This window comes from Eleginops maclovinus, chromosome 15 (genome assembly GCF_036324505.1).
Source record: "Eleginops maclovinus isolate JMC-PN-2008 ecotype Puerto Natales chromosome 15, JC_Emac_rtc_rv5, whole genome shotgun sequence".
In the NCBI taxonomy this organism is placed as follows: Eukaryota; Metazoa; Chordata; class Actinopteri; order Perciformes; family Eleginopidae; genus Eleginops; species Eleginops maclovinus.
Window position 1 is genome coordinate 17,530,041 of NC_086363.1, and position 20,462 is coordinate 17,550,502.

Sequence of the window (20,462 nt, forward strand, 5' to 3'; positions counted from 1 at the left end):
CAGGCTGAATTCAGGGATAGCAATAACCAAAACAATTTGACACACATGTGTGACTTTATTTAATGGATCCAAAGGTTGTTTTTTTTGTCATATGCACAGTAGCTACGGTGTCGTTTTTGCAGGAAAAGTCCCAGGTAGCTCCCACAATGCAGCATATACTTAAAATATATACAAACAGAATGTAAAATGAAATACTAAACAGTGGGTTAATACTGTATGTACAGTAGGTAATTGAATGTCAAAAGGTACAATAAGAAGATTCACAACATGACGGATTGGAAAGTATCTGAATACATGTAAAAAAATAAATAAATGTGATCCCCTTACAGATAATAATAATAATAATAATAATAATAATAATAATAATAATAATAATAATAATAATAATAATAAATAGATGTAATCAGATCACTGGTACATTTTTAAAAAAAGATGGGAATTACGATGTTAAAATTAAATTTAAAAAAGAACGATGCCCAGGTGCACACATTCAAACACACATTTGATATTGAGGTTATCCAAATGTAATGGAAAGTAATCAGGTTATGTTACTTTATTATCGTGGTTTGGGTTAGGTTACTGATTAACATTTTTTAAACTAGTAACTAACGGAATACATTTTTAAGCCCAACTCTGGATATCAAACAGCTCTTTATCTGACTTTTAGGGCACCTAAGGGACATAAAAAGGGGAATATGTAAAGCCTTAAGGTGTTAGGACATGCTACACAGCGTAACAAGCCCAACCCCTTTAGCCTAAGAATGAAACTGATTGCATTAGGGACAGCTCTAGGGCTGCTCACCTGTGATAAGGTTTGCACTGCTCTGTTTGTCCTCTCAAGTGTCAAGAGTCCGGTGCTTTTCCTCCACAAAGCAGAGTGAGTGTTAGCTGTGACATGAGGAATAACTGAGCGTGTTGCACTGGTGTGAAAGAAAAGCTAATGAAGAATGAACAGCAACCAGGAAGTAAGTGTTGTAATAATGAAGCAAGACAAACAGAGAGGTTATTGTGTGTTGTGCTTAAGGACACTGGAGCAGCGTTAACTTTTAACAGCTCTGTGACTCTAGTTCATATTTACTAACGGTGTAGTCTGTATATAATAGAACCTATGACATAATGTCACAATGTGTAAATACTAACAAAAGCTTCTGTAAAACCGGTCCAATCTGTCAGACATCAGCAGACATACAGGAAACAGGGTTTGGGAGTCCTGCCCTCTCCAAACAGAGGAGGATCATCTACTTCTCCAGCGGTGAAACCATGGAGGAGGAAGACAGTGAGGAGGAAGAGGAGTCAGACAGGCCTCCCTTCACAGAACCTGCAGAGAAGGTGGGACACTGTTTAAGTGAGTAATGGAGTTTAACGGCACAGTTCTAGGCTTTGCAACCACTCAAAACGCTTTATCACAACACAGGTCAACATTTCCCCATCCACACGCTGAGTTACATTCACACACACTTACACAGCATTGGCCAGGAGCAACCTGGGGTTCAGTACCTTTTATTGTGAAAGGTCAGAAGGAAAGAGTTGATCTGGCCGTCATTGCCTGTTTGAAAGTTCAGAAAAACTGACAATATTCCGGAAAGAATATAGTTTGTTTTAAGCGCTGACTGTGTATCTTGTATCTTGTGTAACTGTGTAATTTCTAGTTTTTATGCATGCTTCTTGGCTCTTTGCTGTTACAATTGTTAATTTCCCCTCTGAAGGACATAAAGGTAATCTGATTCTGGTTCTTAAGCCATTGAAATAACATATTGTAATTGTTATCAAGGTGAAGTTCCCCTTTAGGTATGACTCATGTTATTTTTTCTCTTCTGTCTCCTCTCTCAGTCTAGGTTTTCCTTCAGGAATGTGGCTCTTCTAGTCGGGAGGATTTCCCTGCTGAGTACGTATTTAACAATTTAGTACATTCAAAGCATACAATATAAACAATAGATCCAATTTTAGCTTCGGAAGAAGTCTCACTGTCGTCGTTGTTGCCAAAAATAGCGTGTGATTTCCTTGGAGAAAGACTGGCCGGGGTCCTCGGACTGAAAGCAGCCAAATACCAGTACGCCATCGATCAACATCACCGTGACAACAAGGTAAAGTCATACCAACAAGCACCAAGACAAGCATGTTTTCCCAAAGTCAAATGTGCTATGTCACTTCTGAAAGAAACACTGAAGGGGAAAGTCTACATTATTAATGCACTGGTCGATTTTTTGATTTTGTTCCAAACCATGTGGAACAAGTGGAAAAAAAACACAACCAAGAATACACATTTAGATGATCACGTTAACAACCTATTTGTATCAGTAGCAATCTCAGAAGCACTTATACTACAAAAAAGAATTAGGATAAAACAGAAATGACATTTATGAGTTCAACTGTTTTCCCTTTTGTTTACGGTGATTTTATAAAATTTGTTTTCCCTCACCCACAAACACAACACTTATATTTTGAATTCCTTCTATATTCTAAAGTTTTATACAGCGGGGTTTGTATCTATATACTTTATAAAGTAAGTACAATAATGTTCGTATTTCAGAATGTTTCTGCAGCTCCACATTACTTCATACTGATATTTTTATATTTATTTATTATTTTGCCTTTGACCAGATATTGCACTTATTCCCCTTTTTAATATGCATATTGTGATTTTGATAAAAGCTTGGTTAATTGTGCAGCCTTGTTAGAAATGTCTTGTACATTAACAGTGTATTTTTTCAGTGCAGGAAATGTGTGTTAATAATACACTGACAGGTCTATGGAAGGATAGTTAGCTGCAGAGTTGGGTGTAACGCGTTACAAAAGTAACGGAGTTACAGTAAGGTATTACTGTTTGCAGTAACGCAGTAATATAATGCATTACTTCTGAAATGTGGGTAATATAATAGCCGTTACAATTCTCAGTAACGCAGATACAACACAGTTTAACCCGAAATGAGGAGGTGTTTAGTTTCAAAGAATTCACAAACATCGCGAGACATTCCGACACCAGAGAAATAATTGTGCAGGTAGAATAGTAACTCAGTGAGCCTGTTTACTGTTGGTTAAGAGGGCTGCAGAAACAGATTCACAATGCAGAGCTGTACGCCTTGAGAAAAGAACAGAGAAAGACAGGAGTGCGCGCAGGCCAAAGCAACAGAACGTAACTGTCTCTGGGTCTGCTGCTTGAACCCTGAGAAGTTCAGAGACTCGTGTCAGAGTGTTGAAGATATGCAGCCTCTGTCCTCTGTGGAATCACCGGCTTTTAGAAAGCTTGTCAGCCAAATCCCCGTTAACACACCAATGACAAGGTGAGCTAACGTTGAATAGAGGCTCGTTCATATACAGCAGGTCACAGGGCCGTGCAGAGGCTCCACTAACATGTTATTAATAACACACAGAGACGTAATGTTACCGGTATCATATTATCCAGCCCACTTAAACGGAGCATGAGTTAATTTCAGCATACTGCCATAGATAGCTTTAATTAATGAGCTGCAATAAACTACATTTTAGCATTTAAAGCCCTACTTTTGAGGTTATTTTTGGTGAAAGTAACTAAAAGTAACGCAAAACAACAACGTGTAGGAAATATAGGCCTGTAATTATAATATTATGAATGAAATGTGCGTTATTTGGAAGAAAATCGAGGTGTGACAGTGACATTGCTCTATAGTGGAATCCCCGTTCCCCCCCTTGTCCGTTCCATTTGGAAGACCCAGAGGTGAACTGTCAACCGCGGCTGCGCCCCCTCCCCTTTCCCCTTCTCACGCAGCTTCTGTGCACCGCACCTTCTCAGCAAGCAGGGGCGCCTGCAGATGCAGGGGGCGCCAATTTGCCAATTCCCCACAGTGATATGATAAACACTGCTCTTCCTGTACCTCACTCACAGACAAAAGGCAGCGGGGCCTCAGAGAACCTGGTGGAGGGAGGGTGGGACACGATCCGCCTGTCTAGAGGACCGGAGGGGAGTCATTATGGAGCTACGGGAGAAGAACGATGCCCGGCTGATTCACAGGCGAGCTGGGATCAGAAACCTCTGGACACAAGTGAAGGGTGTTACAACAGAGCGTATCAAGCAGATGAGCTTCAATCGAAATAAAACTAAGAGGAGAAAATCAGAGGGAAGAGGGGTGGTGATTTGATGTGAAAACCTTGGTTTAGAGTGCACTGTGTAACAACTTATAGAGCCCATAATATAATATGTAATGCATACGGATCACTCCTGGGGCCGCCTGGTGGTAACACAGCTCCGTAACATAACTAATAATATAATATAACTGGTTGGATCTGGTGGAATACAGTAAAAATGTCAAATATCACTTATTTCTTCAAAATGAAATTACATAAAATAAAATAATAAAAAAGTGGTTTCATTGGAAGTCAATAAGGCATTTTTGGCCATGAAGGTCTCAAAAAAATAATAATAATAATGCAATCAAATTAATTTCGTTGCTAATCTTTGACATATCCAAGACTTTAACAACCACCAAGCCCCATCCCCGTGCTGTTTATTGTATTGAAAATAATTCATTTGTTGTGTTTTTTTGTAATAAATAATGAGACAAGTCAAATAATTCACAGGCATTTAAAGGGTTAAAACCCTGAAAATTATTGAATGTTTGGTATTTTTTTTTGTGCATGTAAACCTGATAAAACAAGGTGAAAAGTTGACAACTATTAACTTAACAGCCCCGCTGGCTTAACCAAACTTGGAGCCAAAACTACTCTGAAATGCACAAATGTTCATGATGATTTGCTTGTAAATAGTATTTTATGTCTGTTTTTCTTCTTATCGCTTTCAAAGAGGGAGTGGGCGTTCCTCCCGGTGCAGGATATGCTGTCCAATAGCCAATGTCATCATCCAATCAGAATACATGTTGTCCAACATGTGATTGGACCTAAGCCAATCACACCAGGGCTGAAATTGGACGTAAGACAATCACGTGGGTTAGTTAGGAATTGTTAGGACCTGGAAGGAAAAGTGTTAAAGGACTTATGAAACGAATTTTAATTGTTGGAATTTCACAGTTTTGGGTGCTGATTCTAAAGGTTCTAAGCCTTGCGATTAAAATGAGATATTGTCTGGATAATAATTTATCCGGGAAGTCATGTTAAAACGGGCTCAAAAGGAGCCACATTTTGTCTTTTTGTGCGAATTCATTTTTTTATGCGTGACGCCATAGGGTTGACACAGAAGTTCTAGTAGTCTAACTGTAATGGCGGCGTCTATGGCTAAGACATCAAAGCACGTTGGAAAATATTGTGTTGCTGGAGGGCCAAATGGTGTTAGTTGCAAAAATAGCAGCTTCACTGAAGGCATCTCTCTGCACATGTTTCCGAAACAAAAAAATACTGGAACTGAGGCTGACAAGGAGAAGGCAAAGACAAGAGCATCTGTATCTGTAGGCCTACTAGAACTATCTGTCTCGCTCCTTTCACTTATTTCGGAAATTTCCAGATCTGACATTACTGGACTTGTTTTTTTAATATACATATAATAGTGTTCGCTTACTGTTCGCTTCTGAGAAAATACTCTTGAGCCTGCGTCAAAGCAAAGCATCTTCCTTGTCAACCGTTGCCATAAACAAAATGAACTAAGGTAGATGTAGCTGGTTGATCGATACATTTCGGCATAATAATGGGGATAACGCCATTGTTTATTAAGCTTACATTAAAACCATGTTATTATCACACAAGTTTTTTTTAAGTGGCTGGATTTCAAAGTGCCACTTCGTTAGGTTTCAACGTGTCAAAGACAGCGCAGCAGAATGCCATAGGCCTACCTGCGAAACCGGCATGTTCAAATCTTTTCCAGTTTACCACAGCAAACATACACTATTGTGTCATTTGATTGATAACATCTTAATAATAATAAGCGTGTAGTAGAAGCGATGGCTGTTTTGTGCCCGCCGATCCTGTGCCGAAAATGGTAACTTTCTTTCATTTCCATTAGCCTACCCATAGCCTACGGGAGGTGCAGAGAGCCTCTACAATATAGATATTAAATCGATTTGTGTGGCTTAAATTCAACGAAAGTTTTTCCACATAATGTTAGAGGTGTGTTCTTTCGACCTGCTGATGTTTGTATCAGAATTTTGGTTCCTTGATGAGATATAGGTCCATCAAATGTATGTTGTTTTCGCAGCCAGCCATACCAGCAAATAAGGGAGTCAACCCTATGACGTCACGGTCACATGGCCAATTTCGCACCCAAGGCCACATAATTCACACTTTTAAATGGCCGTTTTAACAAGTTATGCCCGGAAAATTTAGTTCAAGTTGGATTGATGGTTTAAGAAAAAGTCAAAATTTCATTTGAATGATAGATGAAAATTCATTTCAGTTGCACTTTTTAAGAGTTGGTAGGAATGGCTAAAACCTGGTAGGACTTATTATGATTTGGATTGGAGGGACGACAGATTCTTCTTACTAAATTCTACAGAGAGTAATAGAGAAGAACATTTCCCAGTTTGGGATAAATAAAGTACTTTTGATTCTGAAATACTTCTGAAAAGAAAGGGCAGCAGTCGAACAGGAGGTTAAAGTACGTACGTTTACCTTCTTACATCCTTGAGTTTAACATGCATCCATAATCTTTCTCCCCTTATTTTTGTAGGTTCTCTACTATTTGTCTATTTGACAAATAAATAAAATACCCAAAGAAAACTAATCAGAGTCTAGACAGCTCGGTGTGAGTAAAACTGTCTCAGACAAGTTTAGGGAGTCTGCAATTAGATGTAGTTTTTGATGTTGCACTTATACGACCTGTATAATTAACAAACACTCCGCGTATTGCAATGTTTCAGACGGATAGTATTTGTTGATGAGCCTGTGAAAAGTGGATATCCCTTATTTTTACAGTCAATGGTATCAGCAGAAAAGAAAATGATCCGACGAGGATGGGATTCGAACCCACGCGTGCAGAGCACAATGGATTAGCAGTCCATCGCCTTAACCACTCGGCCACCTCGTCTATGGTTCCCAATTTCAGTACAAGTCACTCCTTCTGTGTAGCACAAGTGAATAAAAGGATTTCCAAATTGATTAAAGAGTGTTGGATGATTCTGCAAGTAATTCTCTCTTTAGTTTGAACAATCACATTCAATGGATGACACTCACTGTCCTAGTAATTCGCAAATCCGACATTGCGCGCAAGTGGATCTTAAGGCTTTTCCCGAGAAATCGGCAGAGCTTATACGGCAAATAAACAAATAAATAAGTTACTATTGGTCTTCTGATTCTGTCATATCACCAATATCCCCACCATAACCACACAGTGCTAGTATGTACAGCGAGTATGTACGGCGACTCTATCACAGTCAGAATCTCCGTTAGCAAAGCGACTACTAAATACAAGTTGAACATGCGATCATCCTGACAGGACGGAAAATTAAATCGTTTATTGTTTTGTCATACTTTCGGCTTACACATGGTGTTGCTTATATGAGTAATAATCAAGTTTCCAAACCTTTTTCCCGTGTTCCGTGTTAGTGCGGTGGAAACCGTTATTTCCATTTAAACTGTAAAGCGATAACCGCGCCCCCTCCCACGTCACGTGACCATACTGTTCGGAACACTGTTAGGACTTCGGTTGAAACTCTTTGATCTATTTAGGAATATATTCGGACCTCTTTCGGACCTTGTTTGGACTAGTTTGGACCTTTTGTAATGTGTTAGGACATCAGAGTGCACGATACCTGTCACCTACATTATTTAAAGGCTTTTCACTTTCATTAGTATTCACGGAGTCACAAAACATTAGTTAAACTAGTTATGGCAAGAACGTAGCTTGCTAACGAGCTGTGCTAAATTTTCAAAAATGTGGAGCAAATCTCTCACCCTTAACCAAGCACAACATGCCTGCCCGGTTAGATTGAGGAACGTTGTGATTGCGAGATGAATAGCGAGGTTTTTACAAGCGCTGTCAGAAATATCTAACGTTTCGATTTTAAATGGATATATTATGTTGAGTGAGATTGGAGAGAACAAGGAGCTCCTTTATTGCTCAAAGCAGTACATGTTCTTTCGATATTCGTAATGTGGAAATAAATCAGCAAAACCACCGAATTCTCCATTTTCAACTGCTCCCTTAAACGTGTGGTCTATATACGATCTCACCACTTTATATCCAATCTCGTTTACAATCTAGACGCAAACTATTACCTTTGAATGAAACAAACACTAAAGGAATAAACGCAGAATAGTCCCTGCCTGGGTATTTGTTGCCATCTAGTGGTGCAATTAGATCATTGCATTTAACAAAAGTTCTTTACAAATCCTTATAGAGATTCTTCAATACACCTGAATGCTTCTGCAATGTTGGAAAAACATCTGGAGAAAAGCAAAGCCAACATTGGCACAACATCTCCTGTGGTACGTGAAGTCTGCACAGTAAAATGGTTTATATTTGGCAGTGGTTTGATGCATTCTGATTCCTTCACCACATAAGCCTCATGAGGGCCACCACTGATCGGATGTTTTTTTTTGTGGGGGCAAAACGTAGAAATGTAAATACATTTCCAATCATTGCAAAATTAAATAAATATGATGATAAATCGTGTTACCATTATAATTTGGAAAAATATCGTGATATGAGTAATCCGTCATACCGCCCTTCCCCTCCATCAGATTATAAAATAGTTTGGAAGGATGGTGTAAAAACAGGAGCATGCCACTGCAGACTTATGCACATGTCCACTCCATAAAGTAACTCACTAATGAGTAACACTGTTAAGTCAAAGTCATTCAGTTACTCTTTATAACCCACATGAATTTCATCACGGGCTAAAGGTCTTAGCTTGTTAACATGCACATTTATAGCAAAGCATTTACTTGGTGACACAGTGTGAGGATGGAGCGAGTGCTGTTATTGTTCGGATTGGTGGCTCTGGCCGCTTCATTCACTGTAAGTATTTATGATAGTAAGTGTAACGTGATCAACTATTAACTTTACTTACAATGTTTTTAATGTTTTATCCAGATACCTGTTTCCCCTGAGGTTCATGGTAGGCCAAACCATGATCATTCTTAAAAGAAATAACAGTTGTTGAAAGGTGATGAATAGAATTTAAGGCTTGTTTGTGTTACAGAGGTGTATGAGAATGGCGAGGATGAGAACCCCATCCTGAATAAAGGTGATATGCAGCACTTCAATTGTCCATTTCTCCTGCTCCTGAGAATAATGTGTAAAATAATGAGTAAAACTGAATTTTTGTGGCTCATTCAAATAAATGTGTCGTTTGTCTTGCACTGCAGGATCAGACACCAACCTGTTCGAAGGGGACATTTTAATTCCAGTACGTTTTATTTCGTAGCTTATTTGTGAAAAATGCTAAATCATTGCTAATAATGTTTTATTGGCAGCTTTCTCCTGTAATATCACATGTTGACTGTTGATCCACCTCTTGATTTACAACAGTGATATATTTATTTCAGATAACTATAAATGCTTTATTGTGTGTTTTTATTAGCCCTGATAAGGTTTTAGGACATGATATGTTAACATAGTAATTTATGAAAACCATCTTATGATACAGGAGGGAAGGAATGCCTTGATTGACAAGAGATACAGATGGAAATTTCCAATTCCTTACATTCTGGGTGATGATTTGGGTGAGTTTAGTTGGAATATTCAGTACATTCTGAAAACTACATTGACTGTAAATACTCACTGTCTTATTTGTGTCCTTCTTTTTTGTTGTTTGACCTCTTAGATCTGAATGCCAAGGGTTGCGTCCACCAGGCCTTTGAGATGTACCGGCTGAAGTCCTGTATCGACTTCAAGCCTTATGAGGGAGAGAAGACGTACATCAAGTTTGAAAAGAGAGGAGGGTATGGCTGTGTTTGCAAAATAAGCTGTTGGAGAATAGATACCAGTGTATAGAGCTAAACATTTAAATAGGTTTTGTGCAAAATGTTATTTTCCCCCAATACCATGCTGATATTATCCACCTCAATTTGGTCTATTCTCAATCACATCTTTTTTCCCACCCTGTTGCAGAAAATGAGTATCTCCTGTAGTGGAGTAAAGATATAATTATGCTTACATGATGGCTTTACCTCAATAATTTAGACACTGTACAAAGTATGAGTACATATAGTATAGGAGCCTATTATGGGTGGCTATGGCTAAGGGATCTGTGGTTAAATCCTCAACATGTTAAAGTGTCCTTGGGCAAGAAACCCCAAAATGTTGAGTGTATAGAAGTTGCATTCGATAAAAGCCTTGTACAGACACTTACAATCAATGAAAACCTTTTAAGAAAAAGAAGAAAGAATTCTTACTGGTCAAACAGAGGGGAAATTTACATTCCGCATTTGACCCAACGTAGTGTTAGGAGCAGTGGGCTGCCATATGGACGATGCCTTGCTCAGGGACACCTCGGTAGCACTTGGTGTTTCTGGGACTTGAACCGTAACCTTCCAGTTCCTAAGCCAAGTCCCATGGACTTCGCTACCACTTTAAAAAATAGGCATTAAAGGTCACAATTCATGCAAAATGCACTTTTTTTATGTGTTTTATACATAAATATGGTGTATAAGTAGACTCACAAAGTGTCAGAAAGTAAAGTTGTTTTTATATATATATATATATATATATATATATATATATATATACATATATATATATATAATACATATAATGGCACTGTTCTGGCACTGGAGAAAGCTATGTGCTGTATCAGAAACAATGCGCCACGTGCAGTGATGGGCAAGTTACTTCCAAAATGTAATACAGTACATATTACTTATTACTGTCTTTTTAAAGTAATAAGTAACATTACATTATTACTGTCTCTGAAATGTAACTTTACTTTGAGTTACTTTCACCAAAATAACCGCAAAAGTAGGGCTTTAAATGCTAAAATGTAGTTTATTGCAGCTCATTAATTAAAGCTATCTATGGCAGTATGCTGAAATTAACTCATGCTCCGTTTAAGTGGGCTGGATAATATGATACCGGTAACATTACGTCTCTGTGTGTTATTAATAACATGTTAGTGGAGCCTCTGCACGGCCCTGTGACCTGCTGTATATGAACGATTCTCTATTCAACGTTAGCTCACCTTGTCATTGGTGTGTTAACGGGGATTTGGCGGACAAGCTTTCTAAAAGTCAGTGATTCCACAGAGGACAGAGGCTGCATATCTTCAACACTCTGTCACGAGTCTCTGAACTTCTCGGGTTCAAGCAGCAGACCCAGAGACAGTTACCTTCTGATGCTTTGGCCTGCGCGCACTCCTGTCTTTCTCTGTTCTTTTATCCGAGTCTGCAGCTCTGCATTGTGAATCTGTTTCTGCAGCCCTCATAACCAACAGTAAACAGGCTCACTGAGTTACTATTCTACCTGCACAATTATTTCTGTGGTTTCAGAATGTCTCGCGATGTTTGTGAATTCTTAGAAACTAAACACCTCATCATTTCCGGTTAAAATGTGCTGTATCTGCGTTAATGAGAATTGTAACGGCTATTATATTACCCACATTTCAGAAGTAATGCATTATATTACTGCGTTACAGCTAAAAGTAATACATTACTGTAACTCCGTTACTTTTGTAACGCGTTACACCCAACTCTGGTGTTGGTCTGTGTTTATATTAGCAAGCATTGTTGACACTCAGAGCTAACATTGAATGTATCGATGCCGATATTTAGTTTTAAAGCCTTTACTGGCCAATGCTTATAAATTACTGATATCAGCTAGGACCTGGCGTACACATGCGTGGACATCACATTTTTGGTCATATGACCACAGTCGTTAATTCTGCTGAACTGTCGCCTCATGGCCACGTATGTGGGCACTTACACTGCCATCTGGTGGTGTCAGAAGAGTACAACACACTACGGTAAAAACCATTTTAAATGGCGGCAAACACAAGGGATAATTCAAGTGGCAGCTCCAAACACAAACCTCGACAAGATAAGAAGTCCTATCATATTTCAAGGCTTTTTCTGATTTAGATATTTATCAAAGCATTGTACGTTTGTCATGACATGCAAATTTGACAAAAAATGTGTAAAAATAACAATTTGGTATGCCTCTAAACATGATGTACACATGTGTACATAGGGACTTAGGTTGGTCAAAAATGCTAATATGTTAGCAAAAATGTGCACAAGTAAAATGAGGTTTACCACTTTTTTGGTGCCTGTATTTTGATGTCCTGCATCCGATACCCAACAATCAGGATGTAGCCTACTGGTCCAAAGCCTTGAGAATCACTGCCATCACTGACAGATTCACGCGCGACAGATTCTTCAGACTGAGGGGATCAATAAAAGTGCTAATTGATGATGATGTGCCAGAAGATCTGAGGAAGAGGGACAAATTCTGGAAGGTGAGGCCTTTTCTGGATCGGATTCTGCAAGGCTGCAAGTCTCAGAATCGACCTGAATGCGCATCTATTGATGAGCAGATGATTCCTTTCACAGGAGCCTGTCCATGCAGACAATATCTGCCAATGAAGCCAAACCCAGTTGGCATAAAGAACTTCGTTTGTGCTACAGCAGATGGCATTGTGCTGGACTTTGATCTGTATCAAGGTACAGGTGCACTGCTTGAGCAGGTCGAAGAAGAGGTGGGCCTGGGGTTGGGAGGCTTAGTCTTGGCTCGTCTGTGTCAAACTCTGCATCGTGGCACGAAAGTGTATTGTGACCGGTTCTTCACAAGCATCCGAGGTGTGGAACAAATGATGAAGAAGGAGATGTACATTACTGGTACAATAATGAAGAACAGACTCGCTGGCGCGAAGGAGAAGCTACCCTCTGACAAAACCATGAAAAACACAGGAAGAGGTACCTCATCAGAACTTTCCACTGAAGACGGAAAGTTGTGTGTAGTGAAGTGGTATGACAACAAACCAGTATTGATGATGTCTGTTGTTCATGGCACAGAGCCTGAAGACACCTGCCAGCGCTGGGACAAGAAATTGAAACAATATGTGACTGTCTCGCGATCAAGCATTGTCCTTGAGTACAACCTCAAGATGGGTGGAGTCGATTTGATGGATAGAATGATTAGCTACTATCGCATGAGCGCCCGTACTAAGAAGTGGACGATGCGGATGCTAATGCACTTCACAGATCTGGCTTTAGGTAACAGCTGGCTACTCTACCGCAAAGACCTCGCAATATGTGCTGCACCAAAGAAGAGCATCATGCAGTTCCTTGAGTTCCGTACGGAAATGGCTACGACCCTCTTGGCCCAGCATCACGGTCAAGGAAGCGATGCAGACCTGTCTGAACAGTCAGAGGAAGAAGACAACTCAAATCAAGGGAAGAAACGTCCTGTGACGGCAGTGCCCCATGTCTCGGTCCGCAGGAGGGCGAATGCCCATCTCCCAGAGATGATCAGCCTGAAGAACGCGGCGCGCTGCAGGGTAGCAGGCTGCACTGGAATAACCCGAGTGCGTTGTGTGACCTGCAAAGTGTTCTTGTGCTTGCAAGGCGATCGCAACTGTTACACAGCCTTTCACACATAGACACACATACACTGCAGCACAACACACACACACACACACACACACACACACACACACACACACACACACACACACACACACACACACACACACTGCTGCAATGCAAAATTTCACATAAGCCATACTGTAACTGTGACTCTCCAAAGGGGGCAAAAATGTTTTGTTTTTTTTCATTTTGTTTTGTTTTTTCACAATGATGTTCAAAATACATACAATAGTTGCCTATGTGGTATTATTAGATGCAACAGTGACAATGCAAAATGCTTTGAATGTTTTATATTTTGTTACAGGCATATGATGTCTTCCTGCAACTGCAAAAATGCAGTGTTTTCATGTTGTTTTTACTCTCCGATGTTCAAAACATGTTGCAAAACATGCAACATTATGTGTGTATAAGTTATTAATACATGCAAAAGCAGCCAGGAAAAAACTGCTGTGTTCAAGGTGGAAATAAAAGAGTTTTTCACTCTATTACAAAAAGGTGACTTTAATGTGTTTTATGGAAATTCAGACCGAGTGTCCACATATGTGGACATCATTTTTCTCTAAAAGTACATCATGTCAAAAGATGATACTTAGTTTTTATACTTATCAGGTTCCAATAAGCCCAAATAGCAAAGAGAAATAAAAAATGCATATAAAAAAACAGCTCGGGTCTTAGGAGGTGATGGGTCTAAATGAAGCTCACTTCATTTGACTGCTTCTCCTGTCCCAGGTGTTTCTCCAGCGTTGGGGACCAGCAGACCGGTCAGATTCTTTCCCTGGGGTCGGGGTGTGACCACAAGGCGGTGATCGAACACGAGCTGCTGCACGCTCTGGGATTCTACCACGAACAGTCCCGCACAGACCGGGACGACTATGTGGACATCTGGCTGGATCAAGTATCTCCAGGTTTGTCCATGAACTTCATGGTCTCTCCAATCATTCTTGTTTTTATGTTACAAATATTTCCTTACTGGAATAATTATATGACATCTTAATTTTAGTCCTCTGTGGCATTCCTTTTTTTCTTGAGCCAATTTTAGGGAGCTTAACGATATATTTGTGTCCTCCACCCCCATCATTTATTTCATTCAGAGGTTTAAAAAATACAAGTACAGTCGTAAGACATAATGAAGACATGTGAAAGGGACCCCCTGATAAGCTATACGAATAGGGACCCAGACATTTAATGTAAAGTATTTATATTATCTATTTTGTTATAATTGATATACTGTAAAAAATAATGTGTAAGTTATATTGATTGAAAAGATGCTAAAAGTGATGATTTGTCCAGCCAATTGGTGGTCCTGTGTCCCCCACAGCAAAAAGATCACCCCAACTTCAACCCCTATTTTTAATGAACATATACATGTCTTGTGCTATAATATAAAAAGGATTCAAATGGCGGTATGACGTGAAAAACTGTAGTAGATGCCTGACCGCTACAGCTTGCCATAGAGATGGTTAATAACCTGCAACATCCCTTATTGTGGCATAGTGACAACATGACATTTCCCACAGGAATGGGACACAACTTCAACAAATACAACGATGACTTCATCACCGATCAGAACACGGCGTACGACTATGAGTCCATCATGCACTACAGGCCCTTCTCCTTCAATAAGAACGAATCCATCCCTACCGTCACCACCAAAATCCCAGAGTTCTACAACATCATTGGCCAATACCTGGACTTCAGCAAGATGGACACCCTCAGGCTCAACCGGATGTACAACTGCTGTACGTAGATGAGTTTGTTTCCCATGTTGTTGTGTTTATCTTAAAAGTTAAGAATGGCCATAAATGATTGTAGTCTTGAGGCGGTGGGATTTAGGTATTGAAATTAAAAGAGAAATGGATACAGTATTGGAGGCGGGCCTGTTCATTCCCATGAAAGTTACTCAATGGACAGCAGAAAAAACGTTCTCCAATAGAGCATGCGCACTTGCGTATTGCTTTTAGTCCCGCCTCCAATCTTCTGCATCACTGATTCAAAAGATTGGGGATGGAAAATAACTCTGGATTTGGCTTTTAGCATAAATCCATTATAGCTTTTTGTAACTTTTCTAACATGTTGATTTAAATAGGAGCCATTCAAGTGTCCGTATTTGGTCATTGAATAACCCTTAAAAAATGTAAGTCAATGGGTAAACAGTATTTTTTGTAGTTCCACCAGTTGGTTTCAAGACCCAGCTCACTTCCTGGGGGCTTTAATAAATTATGTGCAAAAGCCTGCTGAGCTCAAAATGATTCCAAACTTTTAATATTACCCCCCTTCCACCCACAGCGGGTCCGCTCACCCTGCTGGACCAGTGTGCCTTTGAGTATGCCAGCATCTGCGGGATGATCCAGGCCTCCACTGATGACGCCGACTGGGTCCATACCAAGACCAGTGTGAATGAAGAGGATCACACACTCCTGGGAAGATGCAGAGGTCAGTGTCTCTTGAAAAATACCAATCATTATTCTCAGTAAAGAAGACATGAAAGAAATGTGCAAAAGTGACGTGAATGAGAAATGACCTGTACATTTTGTTAATCAGTAACCAAGTACCACGATATAAAGGTAAGGTTCCTTAGCTAATTAGTTTTTTGTTTGATTGTCAAATGCACTGCAAATAAATACATGAAAAAATAAATATCAATTAGATGGCTTTTACTTAAATGTATTATGTAAGAAATGAATTATGAAGCCAGGCCAAACTCTTTAATATTTGCCTCAGTGTGAAATCAATGGGTGTACCTCAAACTTTTATGATGTCTACAATACTCAAGGCGCCTGTCATGCCTGCATATTTTTCTTTAATGCCACAGTAAACGACTCAGTGACAGAATTTCCCACACAGTGTTGCATTCCTTGAATTAGAGGCCATAATGATGACCTGGATGATAAGCTAGGGTTTCACATGAGACTAGTTTCAGTTGTTGTGAGTCTCATGAAGTTTTGTAATATGTAAGAATGGGCTTGGTTATATATCGTTTATAATGTTTGCAATTATGCTAGTAATCCCAATTTAAAAATCTCCCAGTAATCTGCTGCCATCTTATTTGATGTCACTGTAAAGGAATACATTTGGAGTTTTTTGTATGCTGATTATCCTATTACATGTAATCCATTACTCCCCAAGCCTGGATGTTAGAGCATGTCCTGTCTTCCGTCTCCAGATGCTGGTTACTTCATGCACTTCAGCACCATGACTGGAAAGCCAGCAGAGTCGGCTCTGCTGGAATCCCGGACCCTCTATCCAAAGAGGAAGCTCCAGTGTCTGCAGTTCTTCTACAAGATGACCGGAAACTCCCAGGACAGGCTGGTGATCTGGGTCAAGATGGATGATGGCACAGGGGCTATTCGTAAAATGATGAAAATACACACCTTTAATGGTATTTAAAATAGTGGCATGTTTATAAGAACACATCTCACAGCAGCATCCTGGAAAAACACAGCTTTGCCTAAAGGCAAATATTAATTTGTTTACAGGTTAAAAGTATATTCAAATCAAGTTATTTTAGAACATCGGAAAATATACTTGCAAAACAGTTACTAACTGCTGAGAAAACATAACACACACAAAGGCCCATAGTTGGCAGGGACAGGTTTGAAAAAATGTTTAATATTTTAAAGGTGTAGTTCCACCCTTCAGGAAAAAGTTATGCCAAGGCTTATATGACAAAATGGAAAGCACTGTATTAAAACAATGAAGCTACAGCCAACATGTGATTAACATAGCTTTGCATAATAACTCGAAGCAGGTGGGGAAAAAAGTCTGGCTCTTTCAAAGTAGTCCAAGGTTGACAGGAATGGTTGAATATGACCTCAGGGTCGAAACACATTTCACAAAACACAAAAACAGCAACTCAAAAAACACAACAGTATTTGATAAAAAAAACAATTGACAAAGCAGAAAAGTATTTCACAGAACACAAGTGCAAAGAGTAACCAGCACAACATTTCCTCTAAGATTGGAAAGATACTTAAGTATTGGACAATGTTTCCTCCAAATATTTCTTCTTCTTATGAGCATAGAACAGCTGGGCTGAATATTGAATTTTTAGCTGTCAGTCAGGTGGCTGGTATATTTCTTTATGGTGTTTATCGATCACATTCAGCGGTGCAGCTTTATGGACTTAGTATTTATACCTATGTTTTTATTTTCTTATGATCATTCAAATTTTGGCAAGAAAGTGAATAGTGTTATTCCCAGAATGTCAAAGTAGTTCTTTGCAGTAAACAACTGTCCTTCCCTGTGCTCCAGCCGATTCTGACCACAAATGGAAGATCGCCCATGTCCCAATGGAGGTGGGGGTAAAATTCCGCTATGCCTTCCAAGCTGTGCGCGGTGATCCCTCTGCATCTGCCGGTGGCATCTACATAGACGACATCAGCCTGACCGAGACACGCTGTCCCAATGCTGTGTGGACGATCCCGAACTTCTCCAAGATCATAGAGACGGCCAACATCAACACAGTGATTGACAGCCCTCGTTTCTACAGCCCTGAGGGTTATGGTTACGGTGTCCGTGTGTATCCCTTGTCCACGTACACAGATTACACAGGGAACTACACTGGGCTGTACTTCTACCTCACCAGCGGGGTCAATGATGCTGTTCTGCAGTGGCCAGCAGTAAACAGACAGGCGACCTTGGTGGTAATGGACCAAGACCCTGACATTAAGCTACGGATGTCCACAGCTCGCAGCCTCACTACTGACATGAGGATGAGTAAGTGCTCCTTGTCTATTTCCCCCAGGGGCAACAAAGAGGCCCTATTATGCTTTTGGGGCTTTCCCCTTTTCTATAGTTTGTTTATATAGGTTTTTGTGCTTGCAAAGTTCCCTCCGCGGTGAGTTCCTCTCCGCAAACCAATGCTAAGATCTTGTCTAGTATTGATTATATCACCATGTATATAGTAGATTAATCAACATTCGTTTTGAAGGACAGCCTTTTATTAGTAAGTAACCATTGTAGGACGATGCCCTTTCTTATTACAGGTGATCCTGAAGGGGACATGAATGTATCTTAAAACATCTGACGAAGATAAAATCTCTTCAAACCAATCCATCCAATACAGGGGATTTTTTTTAAATAACTCAAGTATGACGGCGCTAATGTCACTTCCGGACAACATTTTGTCCCCGCCCATTTTTCGGCGAAAATAATGCATTAGAGCGAAACGGAAAATAATAGTTTCTTCATGTCTTAAAGCTGCTGAGTCATATATTGCACTTCAAACAACAAATAAATCCAGAGTTACGGTTTCATTACTTCCTCTACAGAAAAAAGGAGAGTAAAAGAAAGGATGTCATTCTGAAATCACAGTTTCTCGTCCACCGGCAGACCCACCGGACATCCATCCCATATTTATTCAGAGTGTTAAAACTAAACTGTCTCTGCCATCATCATTTGACACGATTTTCATATTTTTTGAGTTATTTTACAGTTCTTGACGAACAGAAATATTGTTTTCTGGCATTACTTTAACATTTTATGGGGAAAAGCACCCCTGTTACCCGCTTTACACAAAACCCTGCAAAAGTTGTTCTGATCCCCTTTTTCAAAACAATCAACCATAACACAACCAAGAAACAGTACCATTAAAACAGGATTGGGGTCAACAATGAAACGCCTACTCACTTGGCACCTCTGTCTTTTTGTTTCCTCTAGCATCAGATGGAAAGCTGTTTTGGGACAACCCCTCCAAGGTGGGAAAGTATGACGAGTCCTGCCGCTGCTACAAAAGTCAGACATGGGGCTGGAGGAACTTTGTCAAGCATTTTGACCTCAGGAGGCGCAATTACCTCAAGAACGATGACCTCATCATCTTCATCGACTTTGAGGGTAAGGTGGTGTTTTCTTGTTCAATATTTGTTGTGTTGGGGGGAGGATAAAGGCATGAGAAGTCATTATTTTTCCATCCACAGATATAAGATCACTGATCAAAACTGAAGTTCCCATTAAACCGGCGGAGTAGGGTCACACAGGGTAGACTGGAGGTAGGATATCAGACACAAATAACATCAAATGTGTTTGTGAAGTTACTTGTTGTGAAAAGATATATTTTGCGACATTTGCAGAAACGATGGAAAGAACAACGTTTGACCATGGATAAAGGATGGAAGACACTGCTGTGACACAATCATCATCTTCTTTAAAAAAGCTTGAAATTTGACGTTATATTTGGTGTCTAATTTATATATAAAAGGTGACATACTCTATATTCAGAATAAGCCATTGTAAATCATTTTTATCATAATGTGTTTTCCGCATTGAACTCCTCTAATAAAAACGATTAAATGAAGCTAGCAAAGAACAATCCTTTGGTGTGTTTCTTTTCTTTTGCGATGTACAAATGGTTTCCATTAGAGACAATGAAATAAGAGGAATGAATGCTTTAAGCTTCAAATGAACAAAAAAGTATTTATATTTGGTTTCAATTTCTTAAGAAATGCTTTACCCTTTAATTCTTTTTTTAATAAAATGCTTTACCCTTTGTTTATCGCTCTTAAAGGGGAACCCCACCAATTTACACCGAAATCAGTAAAAAGTCTATACAGTTTTATTTAAAAAATGTATAGCTCTGGAACTAGATAAAATATCAAATTCAGGATAGCCAGTTGCTAAATATGTTATTAAATGTGGAATGACTTTTATATTTTATTACTTTCAAATAACTGTTTCAAACTGGGAAATAATGATGAAACGTCCTCAAAACATAATCAAGCTTTTTTTGACCTAAAGTAACGATAGAGCCCTTTTCTGACTTTTTTATTTCACAGTGGGATACTTGTTTAGGGCTTTCTTGTCCAAATACATAGGCGCAGTGTTTTTTTTTCTGAGAAGCATGTCCAAAGGCATTGTGCATGAGTTAAAAATAAATAAAATAAACCAAAAATAAACATGTATGTATCCACTGTTTTTGTTTATTCATTTATTAGTCTTTGTATTCTGTATTTAATTTTATTATATGTTTAACTCATGCATAATGCCTGTAAACATGCTGCTGGGACAAAAATGTTTCCAATTGAGGA

General features: G+C 39.4%; 1 protein-coding gene and 1 non-coding gene across 3 annotated transcripts; one reads left to right on the top strand and one right to left on the bottom strand.

Annotated features, from left to right (window-relative positions):
* The first annotated feature begins 755 nt into the window (after positions 1–755).
* mep1a.1 (meprin A, alpha (PABA peptide hydrolase), tandem duplicate 1) lies at positions 756–20,270 on the top strand. 2 transcript variants are annotated; one of them, XM_063901496.1, is made up of 17 exons: positions 756–965; positions 1,174–1,329; positions 1,831–1,885; positions 1,990–2,084; positions 3,863–4,062; positions 9,061–9,107; positions 9,229–9,269; positions 9,510–9,585; positions 9,687–9,804; positions 14,170–14,345; positions 14,958–15,179; positions 15,727–15,873; positions 16,604–16,819; positions 17,692–18,156; positions 19,099–19,272; positions 19,356–19,427; positions 19,509–20,270. In XM_063901496.1, the coding sequence occupies exons 1-16, from the start codon at positions 948–950 to the stop codon at positions 19,403–19,405; spliced, it is 2,256 nt and encodes a 751-aa protein (XP_063757566.1). In that variant the 5' UTR covers positions 756–947; the 3' UTR covers positions 19,406–19,427; positions 19,509–20,270. The 2 variants fall into 2 exon arrangements, with proteins under 2 accessions (XP_063757566.1, XP_063757565.1); XM_063901495.1 differs by lacking the exons at positions 756–965; positions 1,174–1,329; positions 1,831–1,885; positions 1,990–2,084; positions 3,863–4,062 and adding exons at positions 8,743–8,878; positions 8,954–8,978 and having other exon boundaries at positions 9,063–9,107; positions 19,509–20,266.
* On the bottom strand, positions 6,865–6,946 carry trnas-gcu (transfer RNA serine (anticodon GCU)). The gene has a single exon. It is a non-coding gene; the product is annotated as a tRNA-Ser (tRNA).
* Positions 20,271–20,462: the final 192 nt, after the last annotated feature.